This window comes from Molothrus aeneus, chromosome 10, assembly GCF_037042795.1.
Source record: "Molothrus aeneus isolate 106 chromosome 10, BPBGC_Maene_1.0, whole genome shotgun sequence".
In the NCBI taxonomy this organism is placed as follows: Eukaryota; Metazoa; Chordata; class Aves; order Passeriformes; family Icteridae; genus Molothrus; species Molothrus aeneus.
In genome coordinates this window covers 4,017,821-4,040,301 of record NC_089655.1, presented here as the reverse complement: position 1 = coordinate 4,040,301, position 22,481 = coordinate 4,017,821, and the positions used below count along the sequence as shown (strand labels likewise).

At 58.7% G+C, this 22,481-nt stretch overlaps 1 protein-coding gene across 19 annotated transcripts in view; it reads left to right on the top strand.

The window, feature by feature from the left end:
* The first annotated feature begins 989 nt into the window (after positions 1 to 989).
* Positions 990 to 22,481, top strand: part of KIF1A (kinesin family member 1A) — a 42,863-nt gene continuing 21,371 nt past the window's right edge. For 4 of the 19 annotated variants that reach the window (XM_066556316.1, XM_066556303.1, XM_066556304.1 and 1 more), the window contains exons 1-21: positions 991 to 1,104; positions 6,320 to 6,471; positions 11,037 to 11,113; positions 11,213 to 11,392; positions 12,028 to 12,093; positions 12,219 to 12,397; positions 12,738 to 12,849; positions 13,215 to 13,292; positions 13,585 to 13,650; positions 14,033 to 14,050; positions 14,389 to 14,464; positions 14,568 to 14,646; positions 15,064 to 15,206; positions 16,989 to 17,122; positions 18,425 to 18,504; positions 18,813 to 18,888; positions 20,951 to 21,030; positions 21,286 to 21,392; positions 21,942 to 22,025; positions 22,141 to 22,321; positions 22,403 to 22,475. In XM_066556316.1, the coding sequence (XP_066412413.1) occupies positions 6,366 to 6,471; positions 11,037 to 11,113; positions 11,213 to 11,392; positions 12,028 to 12,093; positions 12,219 to 12,397; positions 12,738 to 12,849; positions 13,215 to 13,292; positions 13,585 to 13,650; positions 14,033 to 14,050; positions 14,389 to 14,464; positions 14,568 to 14,646; positions 15,064 to 15,206; positions 16,989 to 17,122; positions 18,425 to 18,504; positions 18,813 to 18,888; positions 20,951 to 21,030; positions 21,286 to 21,392; positions 21,942 to 22,025; positions 22,141 to 22,321; positions 22,403 to 22,475 (1,995 nt within the window). In that variant the 5' untranslated portion in view covers positions 991 to 1,104; positions 6,320 to 6,365. Of the gene's footprint in view, positions 1,105 to 6,319; positions 6,472 to 11,036; positions 11,114 to 11,212; positions 11,393 to 12,027; positions 12,094 to 12,218; positions 12,398 to 12,737; positions 12,850 to 13,214; positions 13,293 to 13,584; positions 13,651 to 14,032; positions 14,051 to 14,388; positions 14,465 to 14,567; positions 14,647 to 15,063; positions 15,207 to 15,595; positions 15,623 to 16,913; positions 17,123 to 18,424; positions 18,505 to 18,812; positions 18,889 to 20,950; positions 21,031 to 21,285; positions 21,393 to 21,941; positions 22,026 to 22,140; positions 22,322 to 22,402; positions 22,476 to 22,481 lie in introns of all 19 variants that reach the window. The other 15 variants (XM_066556305.1, XM_066556299.1, XM_066556296.1 and 12 more) reach the window with 6 other exon arrangements.

The following is a 22,481-nucleotide window of genomic DNA, read 5'->3' as shown; positions in this document are numbered from 1 at the left end:
TACCCACAGCACATTGCCCTGTGCCCAACCTCTGCCACATCCTGAAATGCAGAAACCTGACCTCTGCCAGCTTTAGAAGAGCCATGAGTGGATCCCTGCCCCGAGGAGCCCCTCAGTGAGCAAAGCTTTGGCTCGGGAGGGCAGCACAGGGGTGGGAATTGCCAACTGGCAGAACTGGCACCAGTGGCTGCTGCTGAAGAGAGGGACAGGGGCACGGGGCCAGCAACAGTGCCAGGTGAGAGCACACCTGCCCAGCAGCTGGATGGAGACCACTGAGAGGAGCTGAGGGCAGATGAGTTTGCTCCGACATGGCTGATGGAAGCCACCGCCAGCCCGGGGACGGCTGCCCAGCCATCATCCACTAAAGCGATGACGACATTTCAGATGGAGATGTCCCTGTTTTCTGGGGAGATTTGGGGCATGGGTGGGCCGGGGAGGGCACGCGTGGCCTCGGGGCTGCCGTGGGGCGAGGCTGGCCGCGCTGCTGGAAACAGCTGGCAGCCAAGGAATAAAGGAATAATCCGCTTTCTGCGCTGGCTCCCAATTCCGGGCGCAGATGGGCAGGAGCGGCCGTGCCCCGGGCGGCGGCTCGGCGGACGGAGGAGCGAACTGACGGCACCGGGGGCACAGGAAGCCCCGGCCGGGGCCGCTCCTCGGAATCCTGCACCGGAGAGCAGCGGTAGCGGTGTCCGGCCGGGGGTACCGGGGTACGGGGGTACCGGGGTACGGGGGTACCGGGCCGGTGCCGGTTGCCAGGCGACAGCCGCCGAGCCCCGCCCCGCCCCGCCCCGCCCCGCCCCTGCGGCGGTTCCGCAGCTCCCGGGGCCGGGGGATGCGCTGACGTCACCGCTCCATCCCCGCGCGCGCCCTCCCGGTCCCCGCGTCCCCCTCCGGGCGGCGGCGGCCGCCAACCAGCGCGTGGGGCGGGGACCGCAGGGGCGGGGCCGCTGCCACCCGCACCGGCACCGACACCGGCACCGGCACCGGCACCGGCACCGGCACCGCATCGCTCCGCGCGGCTCGGCCCCATGCCGGCGCCCCCCGCCCACGGCTGAGCGCCGCGCCCCTCCGAACCGGCCACGGCCCCGGCCGCGGGCATCACAGGTAGAGAGGGGCGGGCGGCACCGCGCAGCACCGGGCAGCACCGGGGCGATGGCCGCGACGGGAACCGGGGCTGCTCCGCGGGTGGCGGTGCCGCCCCTCGTGGGCCCGGCGGGTGGGAGCGGGATGCGCATCCCCGAGGGTCCGGCGGGGCGGGGGGACTGCGGCCGGTGGCCATTTTGCGGAGCCCCCCCCCGATGCTCGATGTTGGGGTGTGGGGGAGCTGCCCTCGGGTGCCCAGCGCGGTGCCCACCGGGTGCCGCCCCATCATCTTCCAGAAGGATCCAGCCGGGGTGCGGCGGGGGGGCTGCCCGCGGACGAGACGCCTCTGCCGCCCCGGCCCCGGGCAGGGTGCGGAGGGGGAGGATGCCATCCCCGCAGCCCGTGGCGGGGGGCACAGGACCCAGGTCACCCAGAGGCACCGCTGCTGTTCCGCGCGGGGCAGATGGCAGTGGTCGTGCAGCTGAGCCATCTTGCGTCATCACCATCAGGATGCTCCAGAGTCAAAGAGCAGCGATGCAGGGAGCCGTGGGTGCCCCGCCTGGGGCTCTCCCCGCGGGTGCCTGGCAAAGATGCTACGATGCTGAGCCTGTTCTTGGCCCCCAAGGACGAGCAGCTGTCGGTGACCTTGCGCTGTGGGGTGGCTGGACCAGGGCCGCCATGTCACTGCGGGCCAGTGCGGTGGCTGCTGGCTGAGGAAGGGGCCGGTCCCGGGGCGCGGGGCGAGTGCGGAGCTCCGCGCTTGGTCATCCAGGCTCGCAGGGAGCAGCCCTGCACCTGCCCCATTGTCTCACTCCTCTGCTTCCTTCTCCCTCTCCCCCTCCTCCTCCTCCCCCTCGCGGGGCAGTGACCCCTCCCCTGTAGACCCCCTGTGATCCGGGCTCCTGCCTGCTCGGGTCCCATGCGACAGCACCAGCGCTCGGGGAGGACCAGGGACCAGCCGAGCATCTCCCGTCCCACCCCAGAGGCAGGCACAGCCCCCGGAGCAGCCCCGTGCGGGTGGCCTCTGTGGCTCTGGGGACAGGGAGGCAGCAGACCGTCCCCCTCCGCCGGCTGTGGCCAGGGGTGTGGTGGCTCTGCCATCTCGGCATGCTGCTGCTGCTGACCTCCATTTTGTTTGGGAGGTGGCAGCTGGCGCTGGCAAAGATGCTGCCACCACCACCCTGCACCTCCCTGCATGTGGCAAGAGCTGCAGCCCCTCAAGCCCTGGCTCCTGTGGGAATCTGTTGTGCACCCCCTCCCTGGCTGCCCTTCCCCGTGCCCAGCAATGCCCCCAGAGCTCACTGCCCTTTCTGTGCAGCTGTTCCCTGCTTTGGGCTGGCGTGGCTGCAAGAGACGATGGAGAGAGAAGGGATGGGGGTGGGGTTACTTTGCAGCAGAGATGGGGAGCAGAACCCCTCATCCGTGTCCTTACATTTGCTACCTGTAAACTGAATCTGCGTGGGAATTCTCAGGGAGCTGCAAATTCTGCCCTGGGGCTGTGTCCCCGATTGGGAGGGGCAGGAGGTGAGGAGGCAGGGGGCAGGGTGCTGGAGAAGCTGGACTGGCTTTCATCTGGGTGTGGGGGGGCTTTGTCCTTGTCCTGGGCTGTCCTCTGAGCTGCTTCCCTGCCTGCAGGTGCTGCTCTGGAGAAAACTGCACCGTCATGGCCCCTTGTGCTGTGTGGGGCGGGAGGTGGGTGAGGACCATGGATGGTGCCATGTCATCCAGCAGCGTGTTCCCTGCTGCCCTAGAGGCAGCACAGAGTCCCGTGGTCCCAGTCAGACCCCAACAAAGGGTGCAGGGGAAGGGCTCACCACAGCAAAGCCTGGCAGCTGCTGAGAACACTCTGGTGCAGCCCAACGGGGCGTCCACCCTCACCCTGGCTGAGGTGACGTGGGGCTGGATGTGAGCAGACAAAGGGAAACTCTCCTTGGATTCCCCTGGCTGAGGCAGCTCCTCATCTGCTGGAGCTGGGGGACTGGCAGCACAGCACCTTCCTGAGCATCCTTTGGGGAAGAGCTTGCTGGTTGGTGGCACTTGGGGACAATGCTCCCTGTCCTGTTGGTCACCTCTCAGCAGGAGAGGCTGCCAGTTGTAGCCCCTGGACTAAAGAGTGGTTTCATTAGCTAATCTCTGCCCAATTAATCTGGGCTGATCCAGTTATTCATGGCTCTCCAGGCCTTTTGCTCCTCGCTGGGGGTGCCTGGTGTGTCACAGGGATGGGCAGAGCCAGCAGGGTGCACGGGAAGGGGGGGAAGAGGTGGGAACTGGGGACAGGTCCAGATGTTCCCCCTGGCCCCAGGACATGGCCATTGCTCTCTGCAGCCTCCCCTGTGATCAGGGCAGCCCTGGGAGGTGGCAGGGAGGGAGCAGGGAGCAGGGCTTTGGTGCTGGCAGGCTCCCAGCAAAGGGCTGGTCCTGGCTTATCGAATTTCTCTCGATGGCAGCAGATTAAGCTGCTCTGGCTGCCCCCAGGCAGAGCGAGCTGGCCGGGCTGGAGCTGCCCACAGGCTGGGGGGGCTGCCTGGCCCTGCCCTGCCCTGCCCTGCCCTGCCCTGCCCTGCCTGGCTCTGCCCTGCCCACTGCAGCCTGGCCCTCTCTCCCCAGGATGCCCAGTGATGCCAGGGGTGCCTCCCTGCAGCTGAGCCAGGGATGTGAGTCAGGGGAAGGAAAGGAGGGTGAGAAGCAGCTGGGCAGTGTCTGCTGGTGGTCCCCTAGGGCACAGGATGTCACCTGGGCTCCTTGTGCTGCTGTGGCAGGGATGGAACTGGAGAGCTGCAGAGGAGCAGAGGGAAGCAGTGCACTGCCCACCAAGGATGCTGAGGGAAATGGATGGAGCAGAAAATGGAACTGGGACTCTGCAGCAGGGAATACTGGCCGGGAGAGGAGCTCACATCACAGCCAGATTGGAATACACTGGGATGTAGCCTGTGATGGCAGGGAGAGAGAAAAGGTCCTGCACAGCCAGCAGTGGTGGGGGTATGGGGTGTGGGGCTGAGCAGGCAGAAAAAGGCAAAGAAAGGAAAGCAGCACCAATGGAGGGCACACAGCAGGATGGGGAGCACGGGAAGTGGTTCAGAGGAGAAACCAGAGTGTCTTTGTGGGAAGTGATGGGGCTGGAGGGGCTGGGAGCGGCACAGGGTGGGAGGGGATAAGAGCAGGGGCTGAGGTGGCCCGTGGCAGGCAGCCGGGGGTCCTGGTGGCCTCACTGGTGGGTGTTGCTGTTCTGGGGCTGTGCAGGGACCTGACCCACCTCTTCAGAGCCCTGGTGGCTGGAGAGGCTGCAGAGCTGGGGGAAGGGAGCTGCCTTGGCTTGGGGGGAGAGGGAAATGTGTGACATGGGCAGGTGTCAGGTGCAGCCTTGGCCCGGGGGTGAATCCATTGTCCTTGAGTGGTGCCACAGGGTGGAGCAGCTCGAGCTCTTGGCCTCGTGAAGATGCAGCCCTTCCACATGGGAATACATCCAATCGTTTTCATGGGAAAAACAACTCCTTCATTCCCCTTTGGCAAGCACTGCTGTTTAATTTTTCCTTTCCCCCAGCTGAGCGAGGAGGCGGAGGCCACTGGGAGGCAGAGCCCTCTTGCTTGCTTAGGGACTCAAGGGTAGTGTTAAACACCTGCTTAAAATAATCCAGGCTCAAGAAAGCCTGAGACCAAATGCTTGAACTCTGGGATTTATGGGTGTGATCCCTGGCTGAGCACAGTGGGAGCTCCGGAGCCATCCCAGCAGGAAGATAAGAGGGGGGCTTGGGAACTCCAACAGAAGCAGCTTTGTCCTCTGCATGCTGTTGGACATGCCAGCTCACTTATAAAATAGGCAAAGGGTTTCTGAAAGGCAGTGCCAAGCTTGTAACACTTTCTTGATGCAAATTTTTCCACTGTGTCTATGGTTTCCTCTCACCCCCTTGGAAATCAAACCTCAGCTGTCACACCTCAGGTAGTTTTAAAGCCATCACCTTCCCTTGGGATACTTTCTATTCTGTGGATTTGTTTTTTTTCCTTCCCTCTCTCCCCCCTTTTTTCACAAATTCTCCTGAATTTTTCATTTGCACTATGGGAAAACACATCTCATGTTCAAGGTCCCTCCTTCTGGTCATGGCCCATGTAACCAGAGCTGGTGCTCACTCACGATCTCATTTCTCCCTGATCTCCTTCCTCCTGGAGCAAATATCCTGCTGGCAGAGCCCAGGCTTGGAAAGCATTAGGGAATTCACACACACCCTTGCAGGTGGAATGCCAGAGGATTGGGCAGCTCCTGCCCATTTTCTGAGGGGTCCTGTGCTCCATTTTCTGAGGGGTCCTGTGCTCCATTTTCTGAGGGGTCCTGTGCTCCATTTTCGCCAGCAGGCTCAGCATGGGGAGCCAGGGAGCAGGGAAAGGCAGGAAAAGGGATGGATGTTAGAAGGCAGAATTTGTGTCAGGTCCAAAAGAATCCCAAAGCAATCAGAGGAAGGATCCCAGTAGAATTTTCTGGGCAGTGGTCTTGAGGCTGAACTGCAGCTGAGGGAAGCTGGGAATGGCCTGCAGAGCACCAGTGCTGGGATGGACAACTGCTCTGGGAGTGTTGGGGAGGGGTTTGTTTTGTCTTGGTGAGATTTGCAGTTAATATTTTAGCAAAAGGACTGGAAATAGGATGGTAAACTGGGAGCTTCAGCTGAGTGCAATGGCCACTGGCTCCCCAGGAAGGGCTGCTGGTGCTGATGCTGCAGGTCTGCTCTGTGGGAGCTGAATGGGAGGCGCATGCTCAGCCACCGCCTCCGTTCCCAGTGGAATGCCATCGCTCCCTGCCTCCCTCCCTGCCCTGTCCTCTGCCCAGCCCCTGCTTTGCTGGGCTTGGAGGGGAGGCAGCAGGCTCTGGTAACAGGCAGGGACTTTTCTTGCAGACTGGGGGGTACCTGCTCGGTGCCATTGGCATCCTGGGGTGAAAAAGCTGCTCCTTGGGGTTGTCAGTGGCTCTGCCCGCTGCCGTGGGTGCCCAGGGTGATGGAGGCTCCAGTGCTGCCCTGGGCTATCCCAGGGATGGCCCCTGGGACTGAGCTGGGGGTCCTGACCTGAGGTATGACAGGGAGAAGAGGTAAAATGAGGGCAGATAGAGGCATGAAAGAAAATGTCGTATTTTGGGCAGAGACAAAGCAGCGCTCCCAGCAGTTTCCTTGCGCCGGCCTTCCATTCATGCAGCTCAGGTGCAAGATGTGGGTCGTGCTGCGGCTGTTCCTAACCCCCCTTCCCTCCGCAGGCCAGGCAGCGCTCCCCGGCAGCAGGAGGCGGGCGAGGCCGGAGCCATGGCGGGAGCCTCGGTGAAGGTGGCGGTGCGGGTCCGGCCCTTCAACTCCCGGGAGATGAGCCGCGAGTCCAAGTGCATCATCCAGATGTCAGGAAGCACCACCAGTGAGTGCCCCAGCGGCAGAAAGGGGGGCTTTGGGTGCTGCCTGGGAAAGGAGCAGGGTGGTGTGGCCACCGCAGCAAGCGCTGGCCTGGGGGGATCTGTGTGAGGATGCCCGAAGCATCTCCAGTGGTTTGGAGGAGGGGATGGGAGGAGTTCAGCTTTCCATGGGGAAACGCTGTTGGAATAGCAGCGGTGACAGTGAAAAGGGCGGTATTCCCCAGCAGGCAAGGAGGGAGGAATCACAGGATGGTTATTTTGGAAGGGATGTTAAAGATTATCTCGTTCCAGCCTTCCACTATAGGTCAGGCTCTTCCACCTCCAACCTGGCCTTGGAGCTGTGCGTGTGTGTGGGCCAGCAAGTGGTTTTTGTGTGCCTGGCCAGGTACCACTCACTGCAGCCTGCCAGGACCCATCCCTGCTTCTCTGGGGCTCCTGGAGGTGCAGCACAGCAGGATGAGGGGTGGGAAGGGGCTTTGTCCAGGGAATGGTGTGCTCAGGGCAGGGGGTGCAGCCTGGAGCCCTGGGGCTGTGTGTCCTGTCAGGCTGTGTGTCCTGCCTGGCCTTTGCCTCTCTTTAAACGCCAGCTGCTGGCAGTGGGACGTGGGACTGGCACTGAAACCCCTCCTCTCTGGCTCTGGAAGCCTCCAGATGGGGCAGTGTCTAAAATAACTCCTGCCTGCGTCACCGGCGGTGGGTGACACACTGGTGGAGCCACCCCCGCCCTGCAGGCTGCCATGACAACCCTGCTGCTGGCAGGGGACAGCACCCAAGGGTGCAGGGGGACGCTGGGACCCCGCTGGCCACCCCAGGCCCAGGGGAAAGGTCTGTGGGGCAGCCCCTGCTGTCTCTGGCATCCTGTGGGGTTCTCCCTTCATGGCTGGACAGGGATTCTCCACCTGCCTGGGGGGCAGAGCTTCTGTCCTCATGGTGAGGAAGACCCCTGTCCATGCAGGGGCTTCCCAGCTGCCCAGGGCCAGGAATGGGAGGGCAGATGTTCCCCATTCTGGTTCTGGGGGGGAACTGTCGTGCCTGAGTCCCAGTCAGGAGCATCAGGCATCCCCCAGCTCCACCATGGCTGTGTTTGCTCAGAGCTCACCCTGCTCACCCTGGCTGTGCCCCCACCCCTCTGCACCAGGGAGGGCAGCAGGGCTGCAGGCAGGAGCCCTTTGCTGACATGGAGGATTTTCTCCATGAATGCACAAACCACTGGCTAATCCTCTTGGCCAGGGGGCTGGGGAGCAAGCGTGGGGGGCTCTGCTGCTGCTGTGGCTGGTGGAGGCAGGAGGATGCCAGCAGAGCAGGGCTGTCCCAATCCCCCAGCTCCTGGCAGAGAAGCCAAAGATAAACATATCTGAGGGGAGTGAGAACAAGTTTCCCTCTTCCCAGGATTATCAGCAGAGACCTTTGCCTGTGCTGGGGTGGGGAGGCAGCTTCTTCTCCTCCACTGAGCCCCCTGGGAGGCAGAGGGGCCCAGGGAGGGAAGGGATCTCAGCCTTTCTCTGCTGTCCTTTCACCTGCAAACTTCCAGCTGCCCACCAGCCCTGCTGCTCTGTTCCTGTGGTGTCCTGCACCCTGTGGGCACCATCCCTGGCACCAGCACTCCTGGCCCCTCTCCTGATGGCTCCCACCCCTGGCTTTGATCCCAGTCGTGTTCTCTGGCTGGAGCTGTGCCTCTGCTGCCTTTAAACCCTGGTGATTATTTTCTCTGAGGTGGGTTCTGGGCTTTCTCCTGCTTTGTGCCTGCCCACTCCTGCTGTGGCTCTTCAGGGCAAGGTGAGGGACAGCTCCAGAAGTTTTCCTCCCTCCTGCCCCCTTGTTTCTATGTTTGTCTTCACCTCCACACCCCTCCTTGCCTTTTCAATCCCAATGGCCCAGAGCATGAATTTTTTGGAGCAGCTTTGCACAAGTCCTATAGGAAAGGAAAAACTCCACCAGCAGCATCCATCTGCCTGCAGGCAAAAAAATGGGAATGGCAGGGGCATGGCAAGAGTGTTTCAGCTCAGGACAGGAGATGCCTGCCCTTGGGATGCTCCCCTGTGTCCCAGTCTCTGGTGTCCCATGCCAGCTGGGAGCTGCAGCTGGGGTGCCTGGAGCCACGTGGTGCCATCCCCGGCTGCTCCCCTGCCCTGTGCCCAGCATGGGCTGGCACTGGGATGCAGAACAGGCTCCTTGTGCAGCCCCATCCCTGCTCCACAACTCATCTTTGCTCCTGTTTGCTCGGTCAGTGCCACCTCTGCAGGGCAGAGCCAGGCCTGGTGACCAGGTGGAGCTGCCAGGCTGAGCACCAGGAGCCACCAGAGATGCTCCATCCCACTTCTTGCACAACCTCTCCTCCTGCTTCTCTTCACAACGCCCTCAGCACCACATCCAGGCATGGGCAGGGGTCAGGAACATGCTGCCCACAAAGCCCTGCTCTTCCAGGGGCCTCCACATCCTCCCTGCCTGCTGCTGCACGATTCCCAGTTGTTCCCTCCCAGCCCTTTCTCCTGGTATTCAGCCTGCCTGGGATGCAGCAGGTGCCCAGAGCAGAGGGGCCAGGCTGCCTGCAACAGGTGGGCAGGCAGGGAGCCCGTGCCAGCCCCTCTTTGGTGCCAGAGCTGGGCTTCTGTCCATGCCAAGGAGCATCTCAGCAGCACCACGCTGTGGTTTTGTGGCTGGGGCTGGATGCTGACCCCCCTTCCCCAGTCTGCTGCTGCTGTGCTGGGCTGTTCTCAGGTCACAAGGGGGGGACCCTTCCCACGGGAGTGGAAGGTGTATCCGTTGTGGTGTTGGAGGAGGGATTCAGAGCAGAAAGCATGTCTGTGCGTGACACTGCACATCTGGAAGCACATCTGGCCACCAGAGATCCCAGCAGTGAGCTGCCCCATGCCTGGGGCTGCCCAGGAATGCCCAGCTGGAATCAGGAGTGGTTTGAGCCCTGGCTGCCTGAAGGGCAGAGCAGGCTGGGCTGGAGAAAGTTCAGGGTTTGTGGTTTCTCCATCCTTGGTGGTGGCAGGGAGCAGCTGGGGCAGGGGGCACAGGAGCTGTGCTGTGCAGGCCTCAATGTCACTTCAGTGTCACCTAACATGGCTGGTGGCTGAACCTCATGATTGCCCGCTGGTCTGGGCTCCTTCTGATGCATCTGTTGTTTCAGAAATAAAACCACATGGTAAATGCTCTACAGGAGGGAAAAAAAAAACCACCCATGGCATGAGGAAGAGCAGTGATGCAGTCTCCAATTTCCATAGCAACGTCCTTTTCATCAGAGGATGACAAAAGCAGACTCTTGTTTCCGCTGCTGGTGTGACACGAGGCATTAATCACTGCTGGGGCTGGGCACCTGCAGGGGAAGGAGCCAGAGGGGCTCTGGGGGAGCCCTGGCAGGGCTGCAGCTGCTCCCACCCCACAGGTGCCACCATGGGGGCTCTGGGGAGAGGAAGGCTGTGACCCTCCTGTGTGACCATGAGTTCACAGGGGTTTTCGAATGAGGGAAGAGATGAGAATGGTGACTCCATGTTTCAGAAGGCTTGATTTATTATTTTATGCTATATATTATATTAAAACTATACTAAAAGAATAGAAGAAAAAGTTCTCATCAGAAGGCTGGCTAAGAATAGAAAGGAAAGAATGATAACAAAGGCTTGTGGCTCGGACTCTCTGTCCAAGCCAGTTGAGCTGTGATTGGCCATTAATTCCAAACATCCCCATGAGACCAATCCCAGCTGCACCTGTTGCATTCCACAGCAGCAGATAACCATTGGTTACATTTTGTCCCTGAGGCCTCTCAGCTTCTCAGGAGGAAAAAAACCCCAAGGAAAGGATTTTCATAAAAAGATGTCAGCAACACTCCTGTGCCGTGCTGGGCTCCCATGGGCAGGTGCCACAGCAGGAGGGACCCTGGGGGAAGGAGTCATGTCCCCCTCTCTGTGTCCAGCAGGAGGGTTGGGCCAGGCTCTGCCCTGTTCCCTGGGCTCTGCTGGCCATGGCATCCACCTCCTCTGCTTTCACAGGTGGGGTCTGGGGGTTCTGGACCCACCTGCAGAGCTGGAAGATTCCCAGTCCGCCTTCTGTGACCGTGTTCACAGGGGTTTTCAGATGAGGGAAGAGATGAAGATTTGACTCCATATTTCAGAAGGCTTGATTTATTATTTTATTATATATATTACATTAAAACTATACTAAAAGAATAGAAGAAAAGGTTTCATCTCAGAAAGCTAGCTAAGCTAAGAATAGAAAAGAATGAATAACAAAAGTTTGTGGCTCGAACACTTTGTCCAAGCCAGCTGGGCTGTGATTGGCCATTAATTAGAAACAACCACATGAAACCAATCACAGACCTGCCTGTTGCATTCCACAGCAGCAGATAACCATTGGTTACATTTTGTCCCTGAGGCCTCTCAGCTTCTCAAGAAGAAAAAGTCCTAAGAGAAGGATTTTACATGAAAAGATGTCTGAGACAGCCTTCCAGGACTGTTTTGGACCGGAACCCATCACCCTTCATCCCTCCCACATGGTGGGGGGCAGAGGGGCATGGGGCAGGGCTACCAGGGGTGGCTGGTGGCCTCATGTTCCATCTGTTTGTCCCTAGCTATCCTGAACCCAAAACAGCCCAAAGAGACACCAAAAAGCTTCAGCTTTGACTATTCCTACTGGTCCCACACCACGGTAAGCACTGGGAGGGCTGAGCCCGCCTGGAAGGCTGGGCTGGGGAGAGGCAGGAGGGCCTCCTTGCCCAATTCCTCCATGTCCCCCTCCTCTGTGCAGCCTGCAGACATCAACTATGCCTCCCAGAAGCAAGTGTACCGGGACATTGGCGAGGAGATGCTGCAGCATGCCTTTGAAGGCTACAACGTCTGCATCTTCGCCTATGGGCAGACAGGAGCTGGGAAATCCTACACCATGATGGGCAAGCAGGAGAAGGACCAGCAAGGCATCATCCCACAGGTATGCCTGGGGAAAACTGCCTATCCTCCCCATTCCCAAAGGGGTGCCCAAAGGAAAAGCAGAGCTGGGAGGAAAGAGGGCAGCAGGGCAGGGGTGAGGCTTTGCCAAGGTCTAATGTAGCACTGCTGTGACAGTGAGCTGGCATGGCTCCACCAGGAGGGGGTCAAGGAGGCTCATCCAGGCTCTCCAGGGCTGGAAGGACTATGGTCTGGCCACACAAGGCCAGTGGATGTGAGCAACAGTGGCCCAAGAGCTGCCATGTGCTGGCCTGGGGGGACATGGTGGGGCTCAGGGGATGCTGATTGTCCATGTCAGCTTTGGGGGGGGCTCTGCCACCTCCCCAGGAGCTGTTCCAGCACTCACTGGCTGTTTTTTGGGGTGAAAAGGTAGAAACCCCTGTGTCTGGGCACTCTTGTGTCCACAGCTGTGCGAGGACCTCTTCTCCTCCATCAATGACACCACATTGGGGCTCTGGGGATGCTGATTGTCCATGTCAGCATGGGGGGACTCTGCTAGCTCCCCAGGAGCTATCCCAGCACTCACTGGCTGGTTTTTGGGGTGAAAAGGTAGAAACCCCTGTGTGTGGGCCCCCCAGGCAGGCGCACTGGGGCTGAGCCTGGCTCTTGTGTCCACAGCTGTGTGAGGATCTCTTCTCCCGCATCAATGACACCACCAATGACAACATGTCCTACTCTGTGGAGGTAGGCACCCCTCCCTCTGCCTGCCCAGCCCCTTCTGGCCTCCCAGCTGGCTCCACAGGTTGTGCCAGTGTGCAGAGCCCTCTTTGGGGCCATCCTGCTAGCTCTGCCCCTGCCCTCTGCTCTAGGTGAGCTACATGGAGATCTACTGTGAACGTGTGAGGGACCTGCTGAACCCCAAGAACAAGGGCAACCTGCGGGTGAGGGAGCATCCCCTGATGGGTCCATATGTTGAGGACCTTTCCAAGCTGGCTGTGACCTCCTACAATGATATCCAGGACCTCATGGACTCTGGGAACAAGGCCCGGTGAGTTGGAGAAGGGCAGGAGACGGGCAGGGTTTGGGAAGTTGCAGTCACTTCTAGAAGGTCCTGCTTCACTCCCTGACTTTGCCAGTCCAGCTGCCCTGGAAGTGGCAACCCCTTCCTCGCTGAAGGAACCCCCACTTGCTTTCACCTCACTTTCCTCCTGCTTTCCAAGGGCACTGGAGACAGCAGGGAAAATCTTGAACTTGTGCACATCTTCTCTCAGAGCCCTCTCTTGTCCTCTATTCTTGCCTTGCCACCATGTACCCTGTCCTGGCCCTGGCCCCATCACTCCAGTGTCCCTCACAGAGTGTCACACCTCCCTGTCCTGCTCTCCCTGCAGCACAGTGGCTGCCACCAACATGAATGAGACCAGCAGCCGCTCCCACGCCGTGTTCAACATCATCTTCACGCAGAAGCGGCACGACGCCGAGACAGACATCACCACTGAGAAGGCAAGAGCAGGGCTGGGGGACTCAGGGGAGCCCTCATGGGTCCAGGAAGGACTTTTGTGCTCTTTCATCAGCACTTGGGGCATGGTGGTGCAGCCTGGTGGAGGGTTGGAGCAGGAGGGAGATGAGTGCCAGGCACATTTTAGGCTCGTGGTCCCTTCAGGGACTGGCCCCTGCACAGGATATTTGGCAGCTGGTGCCCTTCAGCCCTGCCTGCAAGGGTATTAGCCCTGCTCCTGAGCAGTTCCTGCAAGGATGACCCTGCAGAGCCACTGCTGCCCTCAGAGCAGTGCCATCCTGCAAGGGGTTTTGGCTTCGTGCTGGGTTTGCTGTGCCCACAGGGCTGACAGCCTCCCCTCTGCCTGCAGGTCAGCAAAATCAGCTTGGTGGACCTGGCTGGGAGTGAGAGAGCTGATTCTACAGGTGCCAAGGGCACAAGGCTAAAGGTGAGAGCTGACCTGAGGTCCCCTTCTGCTGGTGGGACACCATGGCCTCCTCCCTCATTCCCAAAACATCTCCTTGCCTGGTTCTTTGCACACTGCACTGCCAAAATCCTTGATGGGATTGTGTTTGAAAGCTGCCCAGTGCCAGTTTCACCATGAGTCCCAGCTGGGGGGTGCTGGTTACCCATCAGGACCAGCTGCTCTTTGTCCACACCATGCTGGATATTCCTCATTTTCTCCTGGGCTTTAATGTGGCTCTGAAATAGGGCCTTGAGCATTTTCCTCTTCTAACCAGGAAGGAGCAAACATCAACAAGTCCTTGACCACTCTGGGGAAAGTCATCTCTGCCCTGGCAGAAATGGTAGGTAGCTGGAGAGAAGACAAACATTGGCACTGGGGGGAATTGGGCTTGGGCCAGCAGGGCTGGGCTCAGCTTTGAGGGATGGAGCATCCCAGCTCCATGGGATGGAGCATCCCAGCTCCATGGGATGGAGCATCCCAGCTCCATGGGATGGGCTCAGCTTTGAGGGATGGAGCATCCCAGCTCCATGGGATGGAGCATCCCAGCTCCAAGGGGTGGGCAGACACATTCCAAGCTGTCCCTGCAGCTGGGACAAGCTGGGCTGCTGGAGATGCCATCTGCATGGGGACCTGTGGCACTCTCTGTTTGAGGGCCAGGGATCTGTGGTGGGTGCCAAGGAAAAAAGCAGCTCCCCTAAACAGTGTCTCCATTTCCTTTGCAGGATTCAGGGCCCAACAAGGTGGGTGCCCAGGCTGGATGGGGAGGGGGGCGTTGGTTTTGAGCACAGTGGGAGTGGGTGGGAGTGGGTGGGAGTGGGTTGCAGGGTGGTTTGGGAGTGAGACCAGCTCGAGTTCAGGCACACTCTTCTCCTCATTCCTCCTCCTCCCTCTGGGGCTCTCAGTAGCCAGCCTTAAGCTACCCTCCCAGCTCAGGGCATTTCACAGGCAGGACCTGTGGACCTGGGCAAAGATGCCCAAGGTTTCCATCCTGCTCCAAGTCCCCATGGCTGGGGACCAGCTGTCACCTTCCCTTTGAGGAGAGCAGGCATCTTGACAGCCCTTCCCTTTGCTCTCCCAGAACAAAAAGAAGAAGAAGACAGATTTCATCCCCTACCGAGACTCGGTGCTGACCTGGCTGCTGCGGGAGAACCTGGGTGAGCACAGCTGGGGGGTGTTCTCTGCCAAAGGCTGCCAGGCAGGGCGTGGCAGGGGGCACAGGGACCAGCATCTCCCTCATGCCTCTGTCTTACTGGGCAGGAGGCAACTCCAGAACTGCCATGGTGGCTGCTCTCAGTCCTGCTGACATCAACTACGATGAGACCCTCAGCACCCTCAGGTAGGAAGAAGTGCCCTTGTTCTCCCTGCAGTGAGCAGGAACAGGGGAGGCTGAGGCACAGGCACTGCCACATGCTCTCCCCACCTCTGTGGTGTCCCTCCCTGGGGTGTGCTCTGGAGGGAGCCTGCAACCCCAGACAAAAGCCCAAAGGATTGTCCTGGCACTGGGATCCTCCTTGCTGGAGGGGCTCTGCAGCACTCTTGCTTGTCCAGCAGCTGGGGTTTTGCCTCTGTTCTTGTGTTGTTCAAGACCCTGCCCCTGTTTTTGTGTTGTTCAAGACCCTGCCCCTGTTCTCAGTGCTGTTCAAGACCCTGCTCCTGTTCTTGCATTGTTCAAGACCCTGGCCCTGTTCTCAGTGCTGTTCAAGACCCTGCCCCTGTTCTCAGTGTTGCTCAGGACCCTGCCCCTGTTCCCTAGGTACGCTGACCGTGCCAAGCAGATCCGCTGCAATGCTGTCATCAATGAGGACCCCAACAACAAGCTCATCAGGGAGCTGAAGGATGAGGTGGCTCGTCTGCGTGACCTGCTCTATGCCCAGGGCCTCGGGGACATCATTGACAGTAGGTACCAGGGGTGCTCCCTGCCACTGGCTCCAGGCAGAGATGGGCTGATGTCCCCACAGCCTCCCTGCACCCTGCTGCCCTGCCCCACAGCAGCACCACTGCTGCCCCTGGTGAGCCCCTGCACGCATGGGCACAGCCCCCAGCCCCTCCTGTGGCAGGGGAGCTGCTTTCTGCCCAGCAAACCTTCCCTTCTTCCCTTCCACCCACCATCTTCAGCATCCAGCACCCAGCAGAGGTGCCAGGAAGGTGTTACTGGGGCTGCACGTGCCCATGGGCTCCCCTCCCTGTGCTGTCTGATACCCTACTGAGATGAGCCCCCCCTTGTTCTGTTCTCTCTTCTGTTCTCTCTGTCTTACCCCCCTCCCTGCCCTCTCTTTCTCTCTTAGCCCACCCTGCTGCGGGAGGATCCAAATGTGTGTATTCCCCATCACTGGTACTCTCTGTTGCTTCACAGCTTTTTGGAGATCTGGGCTGTGCCCAGGGGCACCCGTGCAGCATGGGGAGGGCTCCTGCAGCCAGCCCCTGCTGCTGGGGTGCTGTGTGCCTGCAGGCTGCCCATCCTCAGGGAGCTGGCACAGGGCATGGTGCCAGAGTGGCGGCTAGCACCTGGGCTTGGGCTAGTGCTGAAGGGACCAGTGTCCTCCCACCTGGCCATGCCAAGGGCCCAGGCCACACGGGGACTCCTCCTTCATGCTGTTGTGATGTTTCCTGTCGCTGCTGCTGCTGCTCTGCTGCTGCTGGTGTCTCACTGGGGCTGGAGCCTGGCACGGCCTCGGGTGGGATGGAATGGTGCTCTACTGATGGATTGGTGGGTGGTGGTGGCCAGGAGGCTTTGGCCCCTGGATAAGCACTGGGCCCTGTCCCACCCCAGGTCAGGCAGTGCAGCCAGGCTATGGTGAGCCTGCTGAGGAGCCAGGGGCCTGCTTGTGCCCTCCTGGCTCAGCTTCCCTGGGTGTGGGCTAATGGAGATGGGTGAGTAATCCTGCACCTGCTGACCTGTGCCCTGCCTGCCTCTTGCACACTGCTCTGAGAACCAGTAACTCCTCAGGGCTGGAGGAGCATCTCCCACACCTGGTCCTAAGCCACCACAGCTTGCAAGCTGGCAAGCCCCCCTGCCTGTAGTCCTGGCTTCATTCTCTGGCTGCCTGGCCAAGGTGCTGCTCCAGCAGGCCATGGGCTTCCTTTGAGCAGACCCTGTGAGGGAATCCTGATGCTTCTCCTGCCCTGTCTACCTGACCCTTTGTAGGGCAGAAGGCCACCCCCTCTCATCCCCTTCCCTTCTCATTCTCTGCTCCCAGATCTGGCTAATCTGGGGCATCTGGGCAGGGAAAACCACACAGGCTGTGAGAGATGGAGAGAATGCCAGAGGCAGTGGCACATACTTGGGGAGGACATTCGATCCCAGACCTGATGGATGCAGGACCTGAGGTTGCACAAAAGTGTCCCTGGGAGCCCAGGATGGCTGCTTGCAGCATCTGCCTCAGCCAACAGCCCTGTTCCCTGAGGGGAAGAGAGTGCCTGCCCTGCCCTGTTGCTGTCTGTGCTGCTCTGCTCTTGCCTGTGCCTTTTCCTGTAATTCCCGGCTTTTTTCTCGACGCACCGGCCACTCTTTTTTTTTTCCCAACAGCTTTTCTTGTCTCTGTCTCTCTCTGTCACCCTGTCTGTGTGTCTTTCCCCGGCCCACCCCTCCTTCCGCGCCCGTAGATGTGTCCGACCTTGAGAACAATAATGATGCTGGAGGGGCAGAGCTGAGCCAGCGCCATGACAATCTCTCCACAGTGACCAACGCCATCGCTGGCATCAGCCCCTCTTCCTCCCTCTCTGCCCTGTCCAGCCGCGCTGCCTCGGTCGCCAGCCTCCACGAGCGCATCATGTTTGCTCCGGGCAGCGAAGAGGCAATTGAGAGGCTCAAGGTAAGAGGCTGCTGCCTTGCCTTTCCTTTCCTTTTGTCTTGGTTTGGAAAGACAGGAGGCTGCTAAGGAAGGCAGGAGCCTCCCCTGAAATGGAGAATGTAAATCCTCCCCACCCCTCTGAACTGCTATAAATTTTAAATTAAGGGACTCTCAGGCAAAAATATGGGAGCAGGAAATAACAGTTCTTTAATAGGGAAAGGAAAAAAAGGATCAAATAAACAATGCAGTAACTGGAACAACACTGACAGAGTCAGAACCCAGCCTGACACCCTGTGGGTCAGGGTGCTGGCAGCAGTCCAATTGGAAATGTGGCTGCAGCCCTCCTGCAGTGTCAGGGCTGGTTTTGCTGGAGTAAGGGGGTCCTGTAGAGAAGGATGGATTCTGCCTCTGAAGATCCCGTGGAAGAAGAAGACAGCTGCTGTTCCTCATGGGAATTCCGTGGAGAAGCCGTGCTGGTGTCTCAAAAACTCCTGGACTATATATATCTGGGTAGCAATGCTTGGCTCCTCCCTCTGGGCTCACATCTCCCAATGGGATGCTGTAGTTCTTATCAGCCATGCAGTGACATTCAATAGCTGTTATCAGCAATGTCCCCTCCCGAGGGAGGTGTGACTGTGGTCACTCAAAGAGAGAGATAAGGCAAACTGCCCACTTGACAAAGGTAATCTGCCATACAGATGGTAATGGAAAACAACTTGCATTGCAATCTTCAACACCTTTCCTTTCCCTTTCCCTTTCCCTTTCCCTTTCCCTTTCCCTTTCCCTTTCCCTTTCCCTTTCCCTTTCCCTTTCCCTTTCCCTTTCCCTTTCCCTTTCCCTTTCCCTTTCCCTTTCCCTTTCCCTTTCTGGAACTTCCCTTCCCTTTTCTTCCCCCTTTCCTTCCCCCTGCCCTCCAGCTTGCAGAGGGGGCTCAGTGTTTTCTGGAGCCCCATGAAGGGTGGTCCTCATGGAAGTGATACTCAGATGTGCTCTTGCAGAGTGGACAGACCTAGAGCTCGCCCACCCTGAGGGTTTGGGTGTTGTAGGGTCCTCCTGGTGCTGCCTTGGACCTGTGGGACAGGTGCTTTGGGCTTGGGATGGGCACAGTGCACCTGGTCCTGCATGGTGCAGCAGTGGGCTGGCAGCAAGGCAATGGAGAGAGTGGTGTCTGTGCCTCACTCTTTGAAGGTGGGACTGATGGAAAGATGGGGGTGAAATGCTGCTGAAACTGGGACTGGTGTCCTACTGGAGCACACTGTGCAGAGTGGCCAGGAGTGCTGCCCCAGGATGGTGTCACCAAGCCCTGTTTAACCCCCCTGGCAGGAGACAGAGAAGATCATTGCAGAGCTGAACGAGACGTGGGAGGAGAAGCTGCGCAGGACAGAAGCGATACGGATGGAGAGGTGGGTGGGCCGGGGGACTGGGGCAGGATGGCAGGGCACAAGTGGCATTCCTTGGGCACTTTGTTAGAGCAGTTGGGTTCCTGGGACAGCCAAACAGTTTGGATGTCCAGCTGGACCCTGGGTTGCCCCTGGGGACCCCAGTACCCACCATGTCAGCCTGCACAGAGGTGGGCTGCTCTGAAAAACCCACCTGGACTGTGATGAGAGCTGTGGCAAGCCCTGCATTGCAATCCATGGGACAAACCAAGGGCTTCCATCCTAGAGGTGCATGGAGTTCTGACAGGCACTTCTTTCTCTTGCTCCTTCAGGGAAGCGTTGCTGGCCGAAATGGGGGTGGCCATGAGGGAGGATGGAGGCACCTTGGGTGTATTTTCTCCTAAAAAGGTAGGATCATCCTATTCTCTTCTTCCTGGGGACTGGTTTGTACCCCTGCAGCTCCCTCCTGATCCACTCTGTCACAGCTGGCCAGTCCCATATCCTTCACTAGCCTTTTCTTGGCTCTGAAACTTGTGGGGGAAATCCCAGCATTGAGCCTGCTGGGCACAAACATGGGTACAAATACGTGGATAAATGTCCACCCCCACTGCTGGCATGGTGGCCCCCTGCATGAGGGGATTTGCTGATGATCACTCTCTTGAACTCCAGTGTTAACTCATAAAAATTCATACTTTCAGATATTTCAAATTGCTGCCCCTGAAGCCAGCGAGTCATTGCTAAGAAATGTGGGTGGGCAAATATTCCATCTCTTTATTGCTTGTAGCATTTGATTTGGCCAAACCTCTTAAGTGTGTGTGTCCCCAGCTCAGGTGGTGATAAAGACTTCACAGCCTTCCTCTTACGTGGCCAATCTGACTTTTAGGATAAACTTGTGCACTGTTGTCTTTGTTTCTTGTCCCAGCTGCTGCCTGTTAGGAGTCCAGACCTTTGGGTAGGAAGCGTGGGGGTTTATTCCCCAAAGCAGGTTGGTCTCGGAGGTGGGGCATTGCTGTGGTGGTCTTGGTGCCTCCCTGCTCTTCAGCTATCTGGCAGGTGGAAACTCTTCTGACTTCTCCAGTGGCTGGTGAGGAAAGTTAGTGTTGATAGTGTGCAAATCCATTTTGTTATGGGCACTGCACTTTGCTGTCCTGCTGTGTGCCATGGCTGGGGTGGTTACAGCTCCAGGAGCTCAGTGGAAGGTCACCACCAGCTTTACAAATCTGGACAAAAACTGCAAGTGAAGGAGGTCTCAAGCCCCCCAGGGCTTTATGTCTATCCAGTGGGGCCAGAGGTTAAATGTTGCAGCCAACTTCTTCCAGCCACCATGGAGAAGAGCCCACCTTTCCCTTGACTTCCAGCTCTGCTGCCCTGTTTGCAGTGAGTTTCTGCTGCCAGCCAAGGCTTGTGGCACCATGGTGAGGGTTCCCTCTGCATGCTGGGTCTCAGCAGGCTGGTAAGGTGCTCCTTACAGCCACTATTCTGTCTGGTACACTCAGAACTTCTCCCACTGGTACTCCTGGGGCTGCCCCTGTTCCCTGAAGGTGTAATCCCAGCAGCTAAGCTGGCTCTGGCCTGAGAGGCCTTTGGATGGGGGAGAAATTTTCCTCCTATCAAGAACAAGGGGTTGGTGACCCAGAGCAGGAAAGGGCTGTGAGGGACCTGTTAGGAAGAAAACCAGAAAGTGAAATTCAGCCTGCAGGTCAGGCTTCAGGTCTGCCCTGCTTTTGGATGAACCTCTGGGACCTGCTCTTTTTGGATGCACCATCTGGTGCACAATCAGTGGAGGAAAATGGGCACTTTTACTTCCTTTTTGACCTGGCAGAGGGCAGGGTTTACATTAGGTATTGGGAAGAAATTCTTCCCTGAGAGTTGTGATTAAGCCCTGGCACAGGTTACCCAGAGAAGCTGTGGGTGCCCCTGTCCTGGAATTGTTCAAGGCCAGGTTGGATGGCGTTTGGAACAACCTGATCTACTGGACAATGTCCCTATCCATGGAAAGGGGGTGAAATAAGATGTGGTTTTATGTCCCTTCCAACCCACAGCATTCCATGATTCTATAATATGGAATTATATTCTCACAGTGAGAATATAGTGAGAATATTGCACAAGTGAGAAGGGTTCTGCCCCAGGGGATTCTGAGTCATATCAGGGATTCCCCATGGGAAGGTTTTGGCTTTGTGTTGGGCCTGTTTGGAACATGAATTTTCAAAGGAGGCCAGAGGAAGGGTAGCTAGGACTCAGCCCTGTGAGGAAGAGAGCAAGGAATCTTGTGGAAGCAGGGATCCACATGGCAGCCTCTCTGTGCAGTCCCCTGGAAAAGTCTGGATGTGTCACCCTGAAGATGCAGAGGGCAGGAGAGGCTGTGCAGGGGCAGCCTGCAGTGCTGCTGAGCGCCCTCCTTCCTGCAGAGCACCCTCAGTGCCCGGGCAGGCAGGGCACTCAGGGATGGCTCCTTGTTTGTCCCTCCCAGACACCACACTTGGTCAACCTGAATGAGGATCCACTCATGTCCGAGTGTCTGCTCTACTACATCAAGGATGGGATAACAAGGTGAGGGCCAGGTCCCACGGAGAGGTGGCAGCACTGTCCCTGTCTCAGTGTCTGACTTCCCCAGGTGGGCAGGGGGGTGACAGCTGTCCCCAGGCTGGGCACTGTTCCCAGGGCATCCCCGAAGCGCAAATCCCCAAGATTTTGGTCCTGCAGTGCACCAAGGGTTGGTTGCTCCTGTCAGCTCCAAGGATGGGGCTGGGGGGAGACTCAGGAGGAGCTGCTTTGAGGGAGGACTGAGCTGGATTTCCCCCGCAGGGTTGGCCGGGAAGATGCTGAGAAGAGGCAGGACATCGTTCTCAGCGGGCACTTCATTAAAGAGGAGCACTGCCTGTTCCGCAGTGACACCAAATCTGGTGGTGAAGGTACTGCTTGTCTGGAGGGGCTTCACTGCCCTGGGGACCCATCCCTCTGCATCTCCTCAGCCCCTGCCCCCAGATGAATGTCCTGCCCTCCTCAAACTAGCTGGGCTTTACTGCATGGCTACTCCATGCTTCCAGACGAGCTATATCCCTCCTGGCTGGGAGGGGAGCTCACACAAGGCATGTGGGAAGGAAGGAAGGAAGGTGAGGAGATCAGGGCAGGATGGCTGAGCAGACTGTAGATCATTCCCCCTCTTAAGATGTGGAGCAGAATCCACCCCCCAAAATGGGAGGAACCTGGGTGTGAAGGAGCTGTGGGAGATGAGCCTGGGGAAGCTCTGGTCTCCTCTCACATGCAGTCTCCAGCTGCCCTTATTCCTTGGGACTGCTCTGATTAACACCAGGTTGGCTGAATCCTGTTACCTGCCCATGGGGTGGGTGCTGCTGGTGGGTACCAAATGTGGCTGGGGTGACTCTCCCTTCCTGAGGCTGCTGGAGCAGGGGAGCAGCACGTGCAGGATTCATCCTTCTGCTTCCACTCTGTGTCCACAGTGATAGTGACCCTGGAGCCCTGTGAAGGTGCTGACACCTACGTGAATGGCAAAAAGGTGACAGAGCCCAGCATCCTGCGCTCAGGTGGGTCCCGGGCCTGGCAGGCCAGAGCTGCTCCAACCCCCCTTCCTCCCTGCCATGGGGGCCCTGCACTTGTCCCACATTAACCCCACACCTTTCCCCGCGCCCACGGCTGCAGGAAACCGCATCATCATGGGCAAGAGCCACGTGTTCCGCTTCAACCACCCCGAGCAGGCTCGGCAGGAGCGCGAGCGGACCCCGTGCGCCGAGACCCCCGCGGAGCCCGTGGACTGGGCCTTTGCCCAGAGAGAGCTGCTGGAGAAGCAAGGCATCGACATGAAACAGGAGATGGAGCAGCGGTGAGAGCACGGCCTGAGGTGCTGGGGAGTTGGGGGTTCACTTCCAGCTTGGTCATCCTCTGCTTCCCCACTTCCATGTAGGCTCCAGGAACTGGAGGACCAGTACCGGAGGGAGAGGGAAGAGGCAAATTACCTTCTGGAGCAGCAGAGGCTGGTAGGT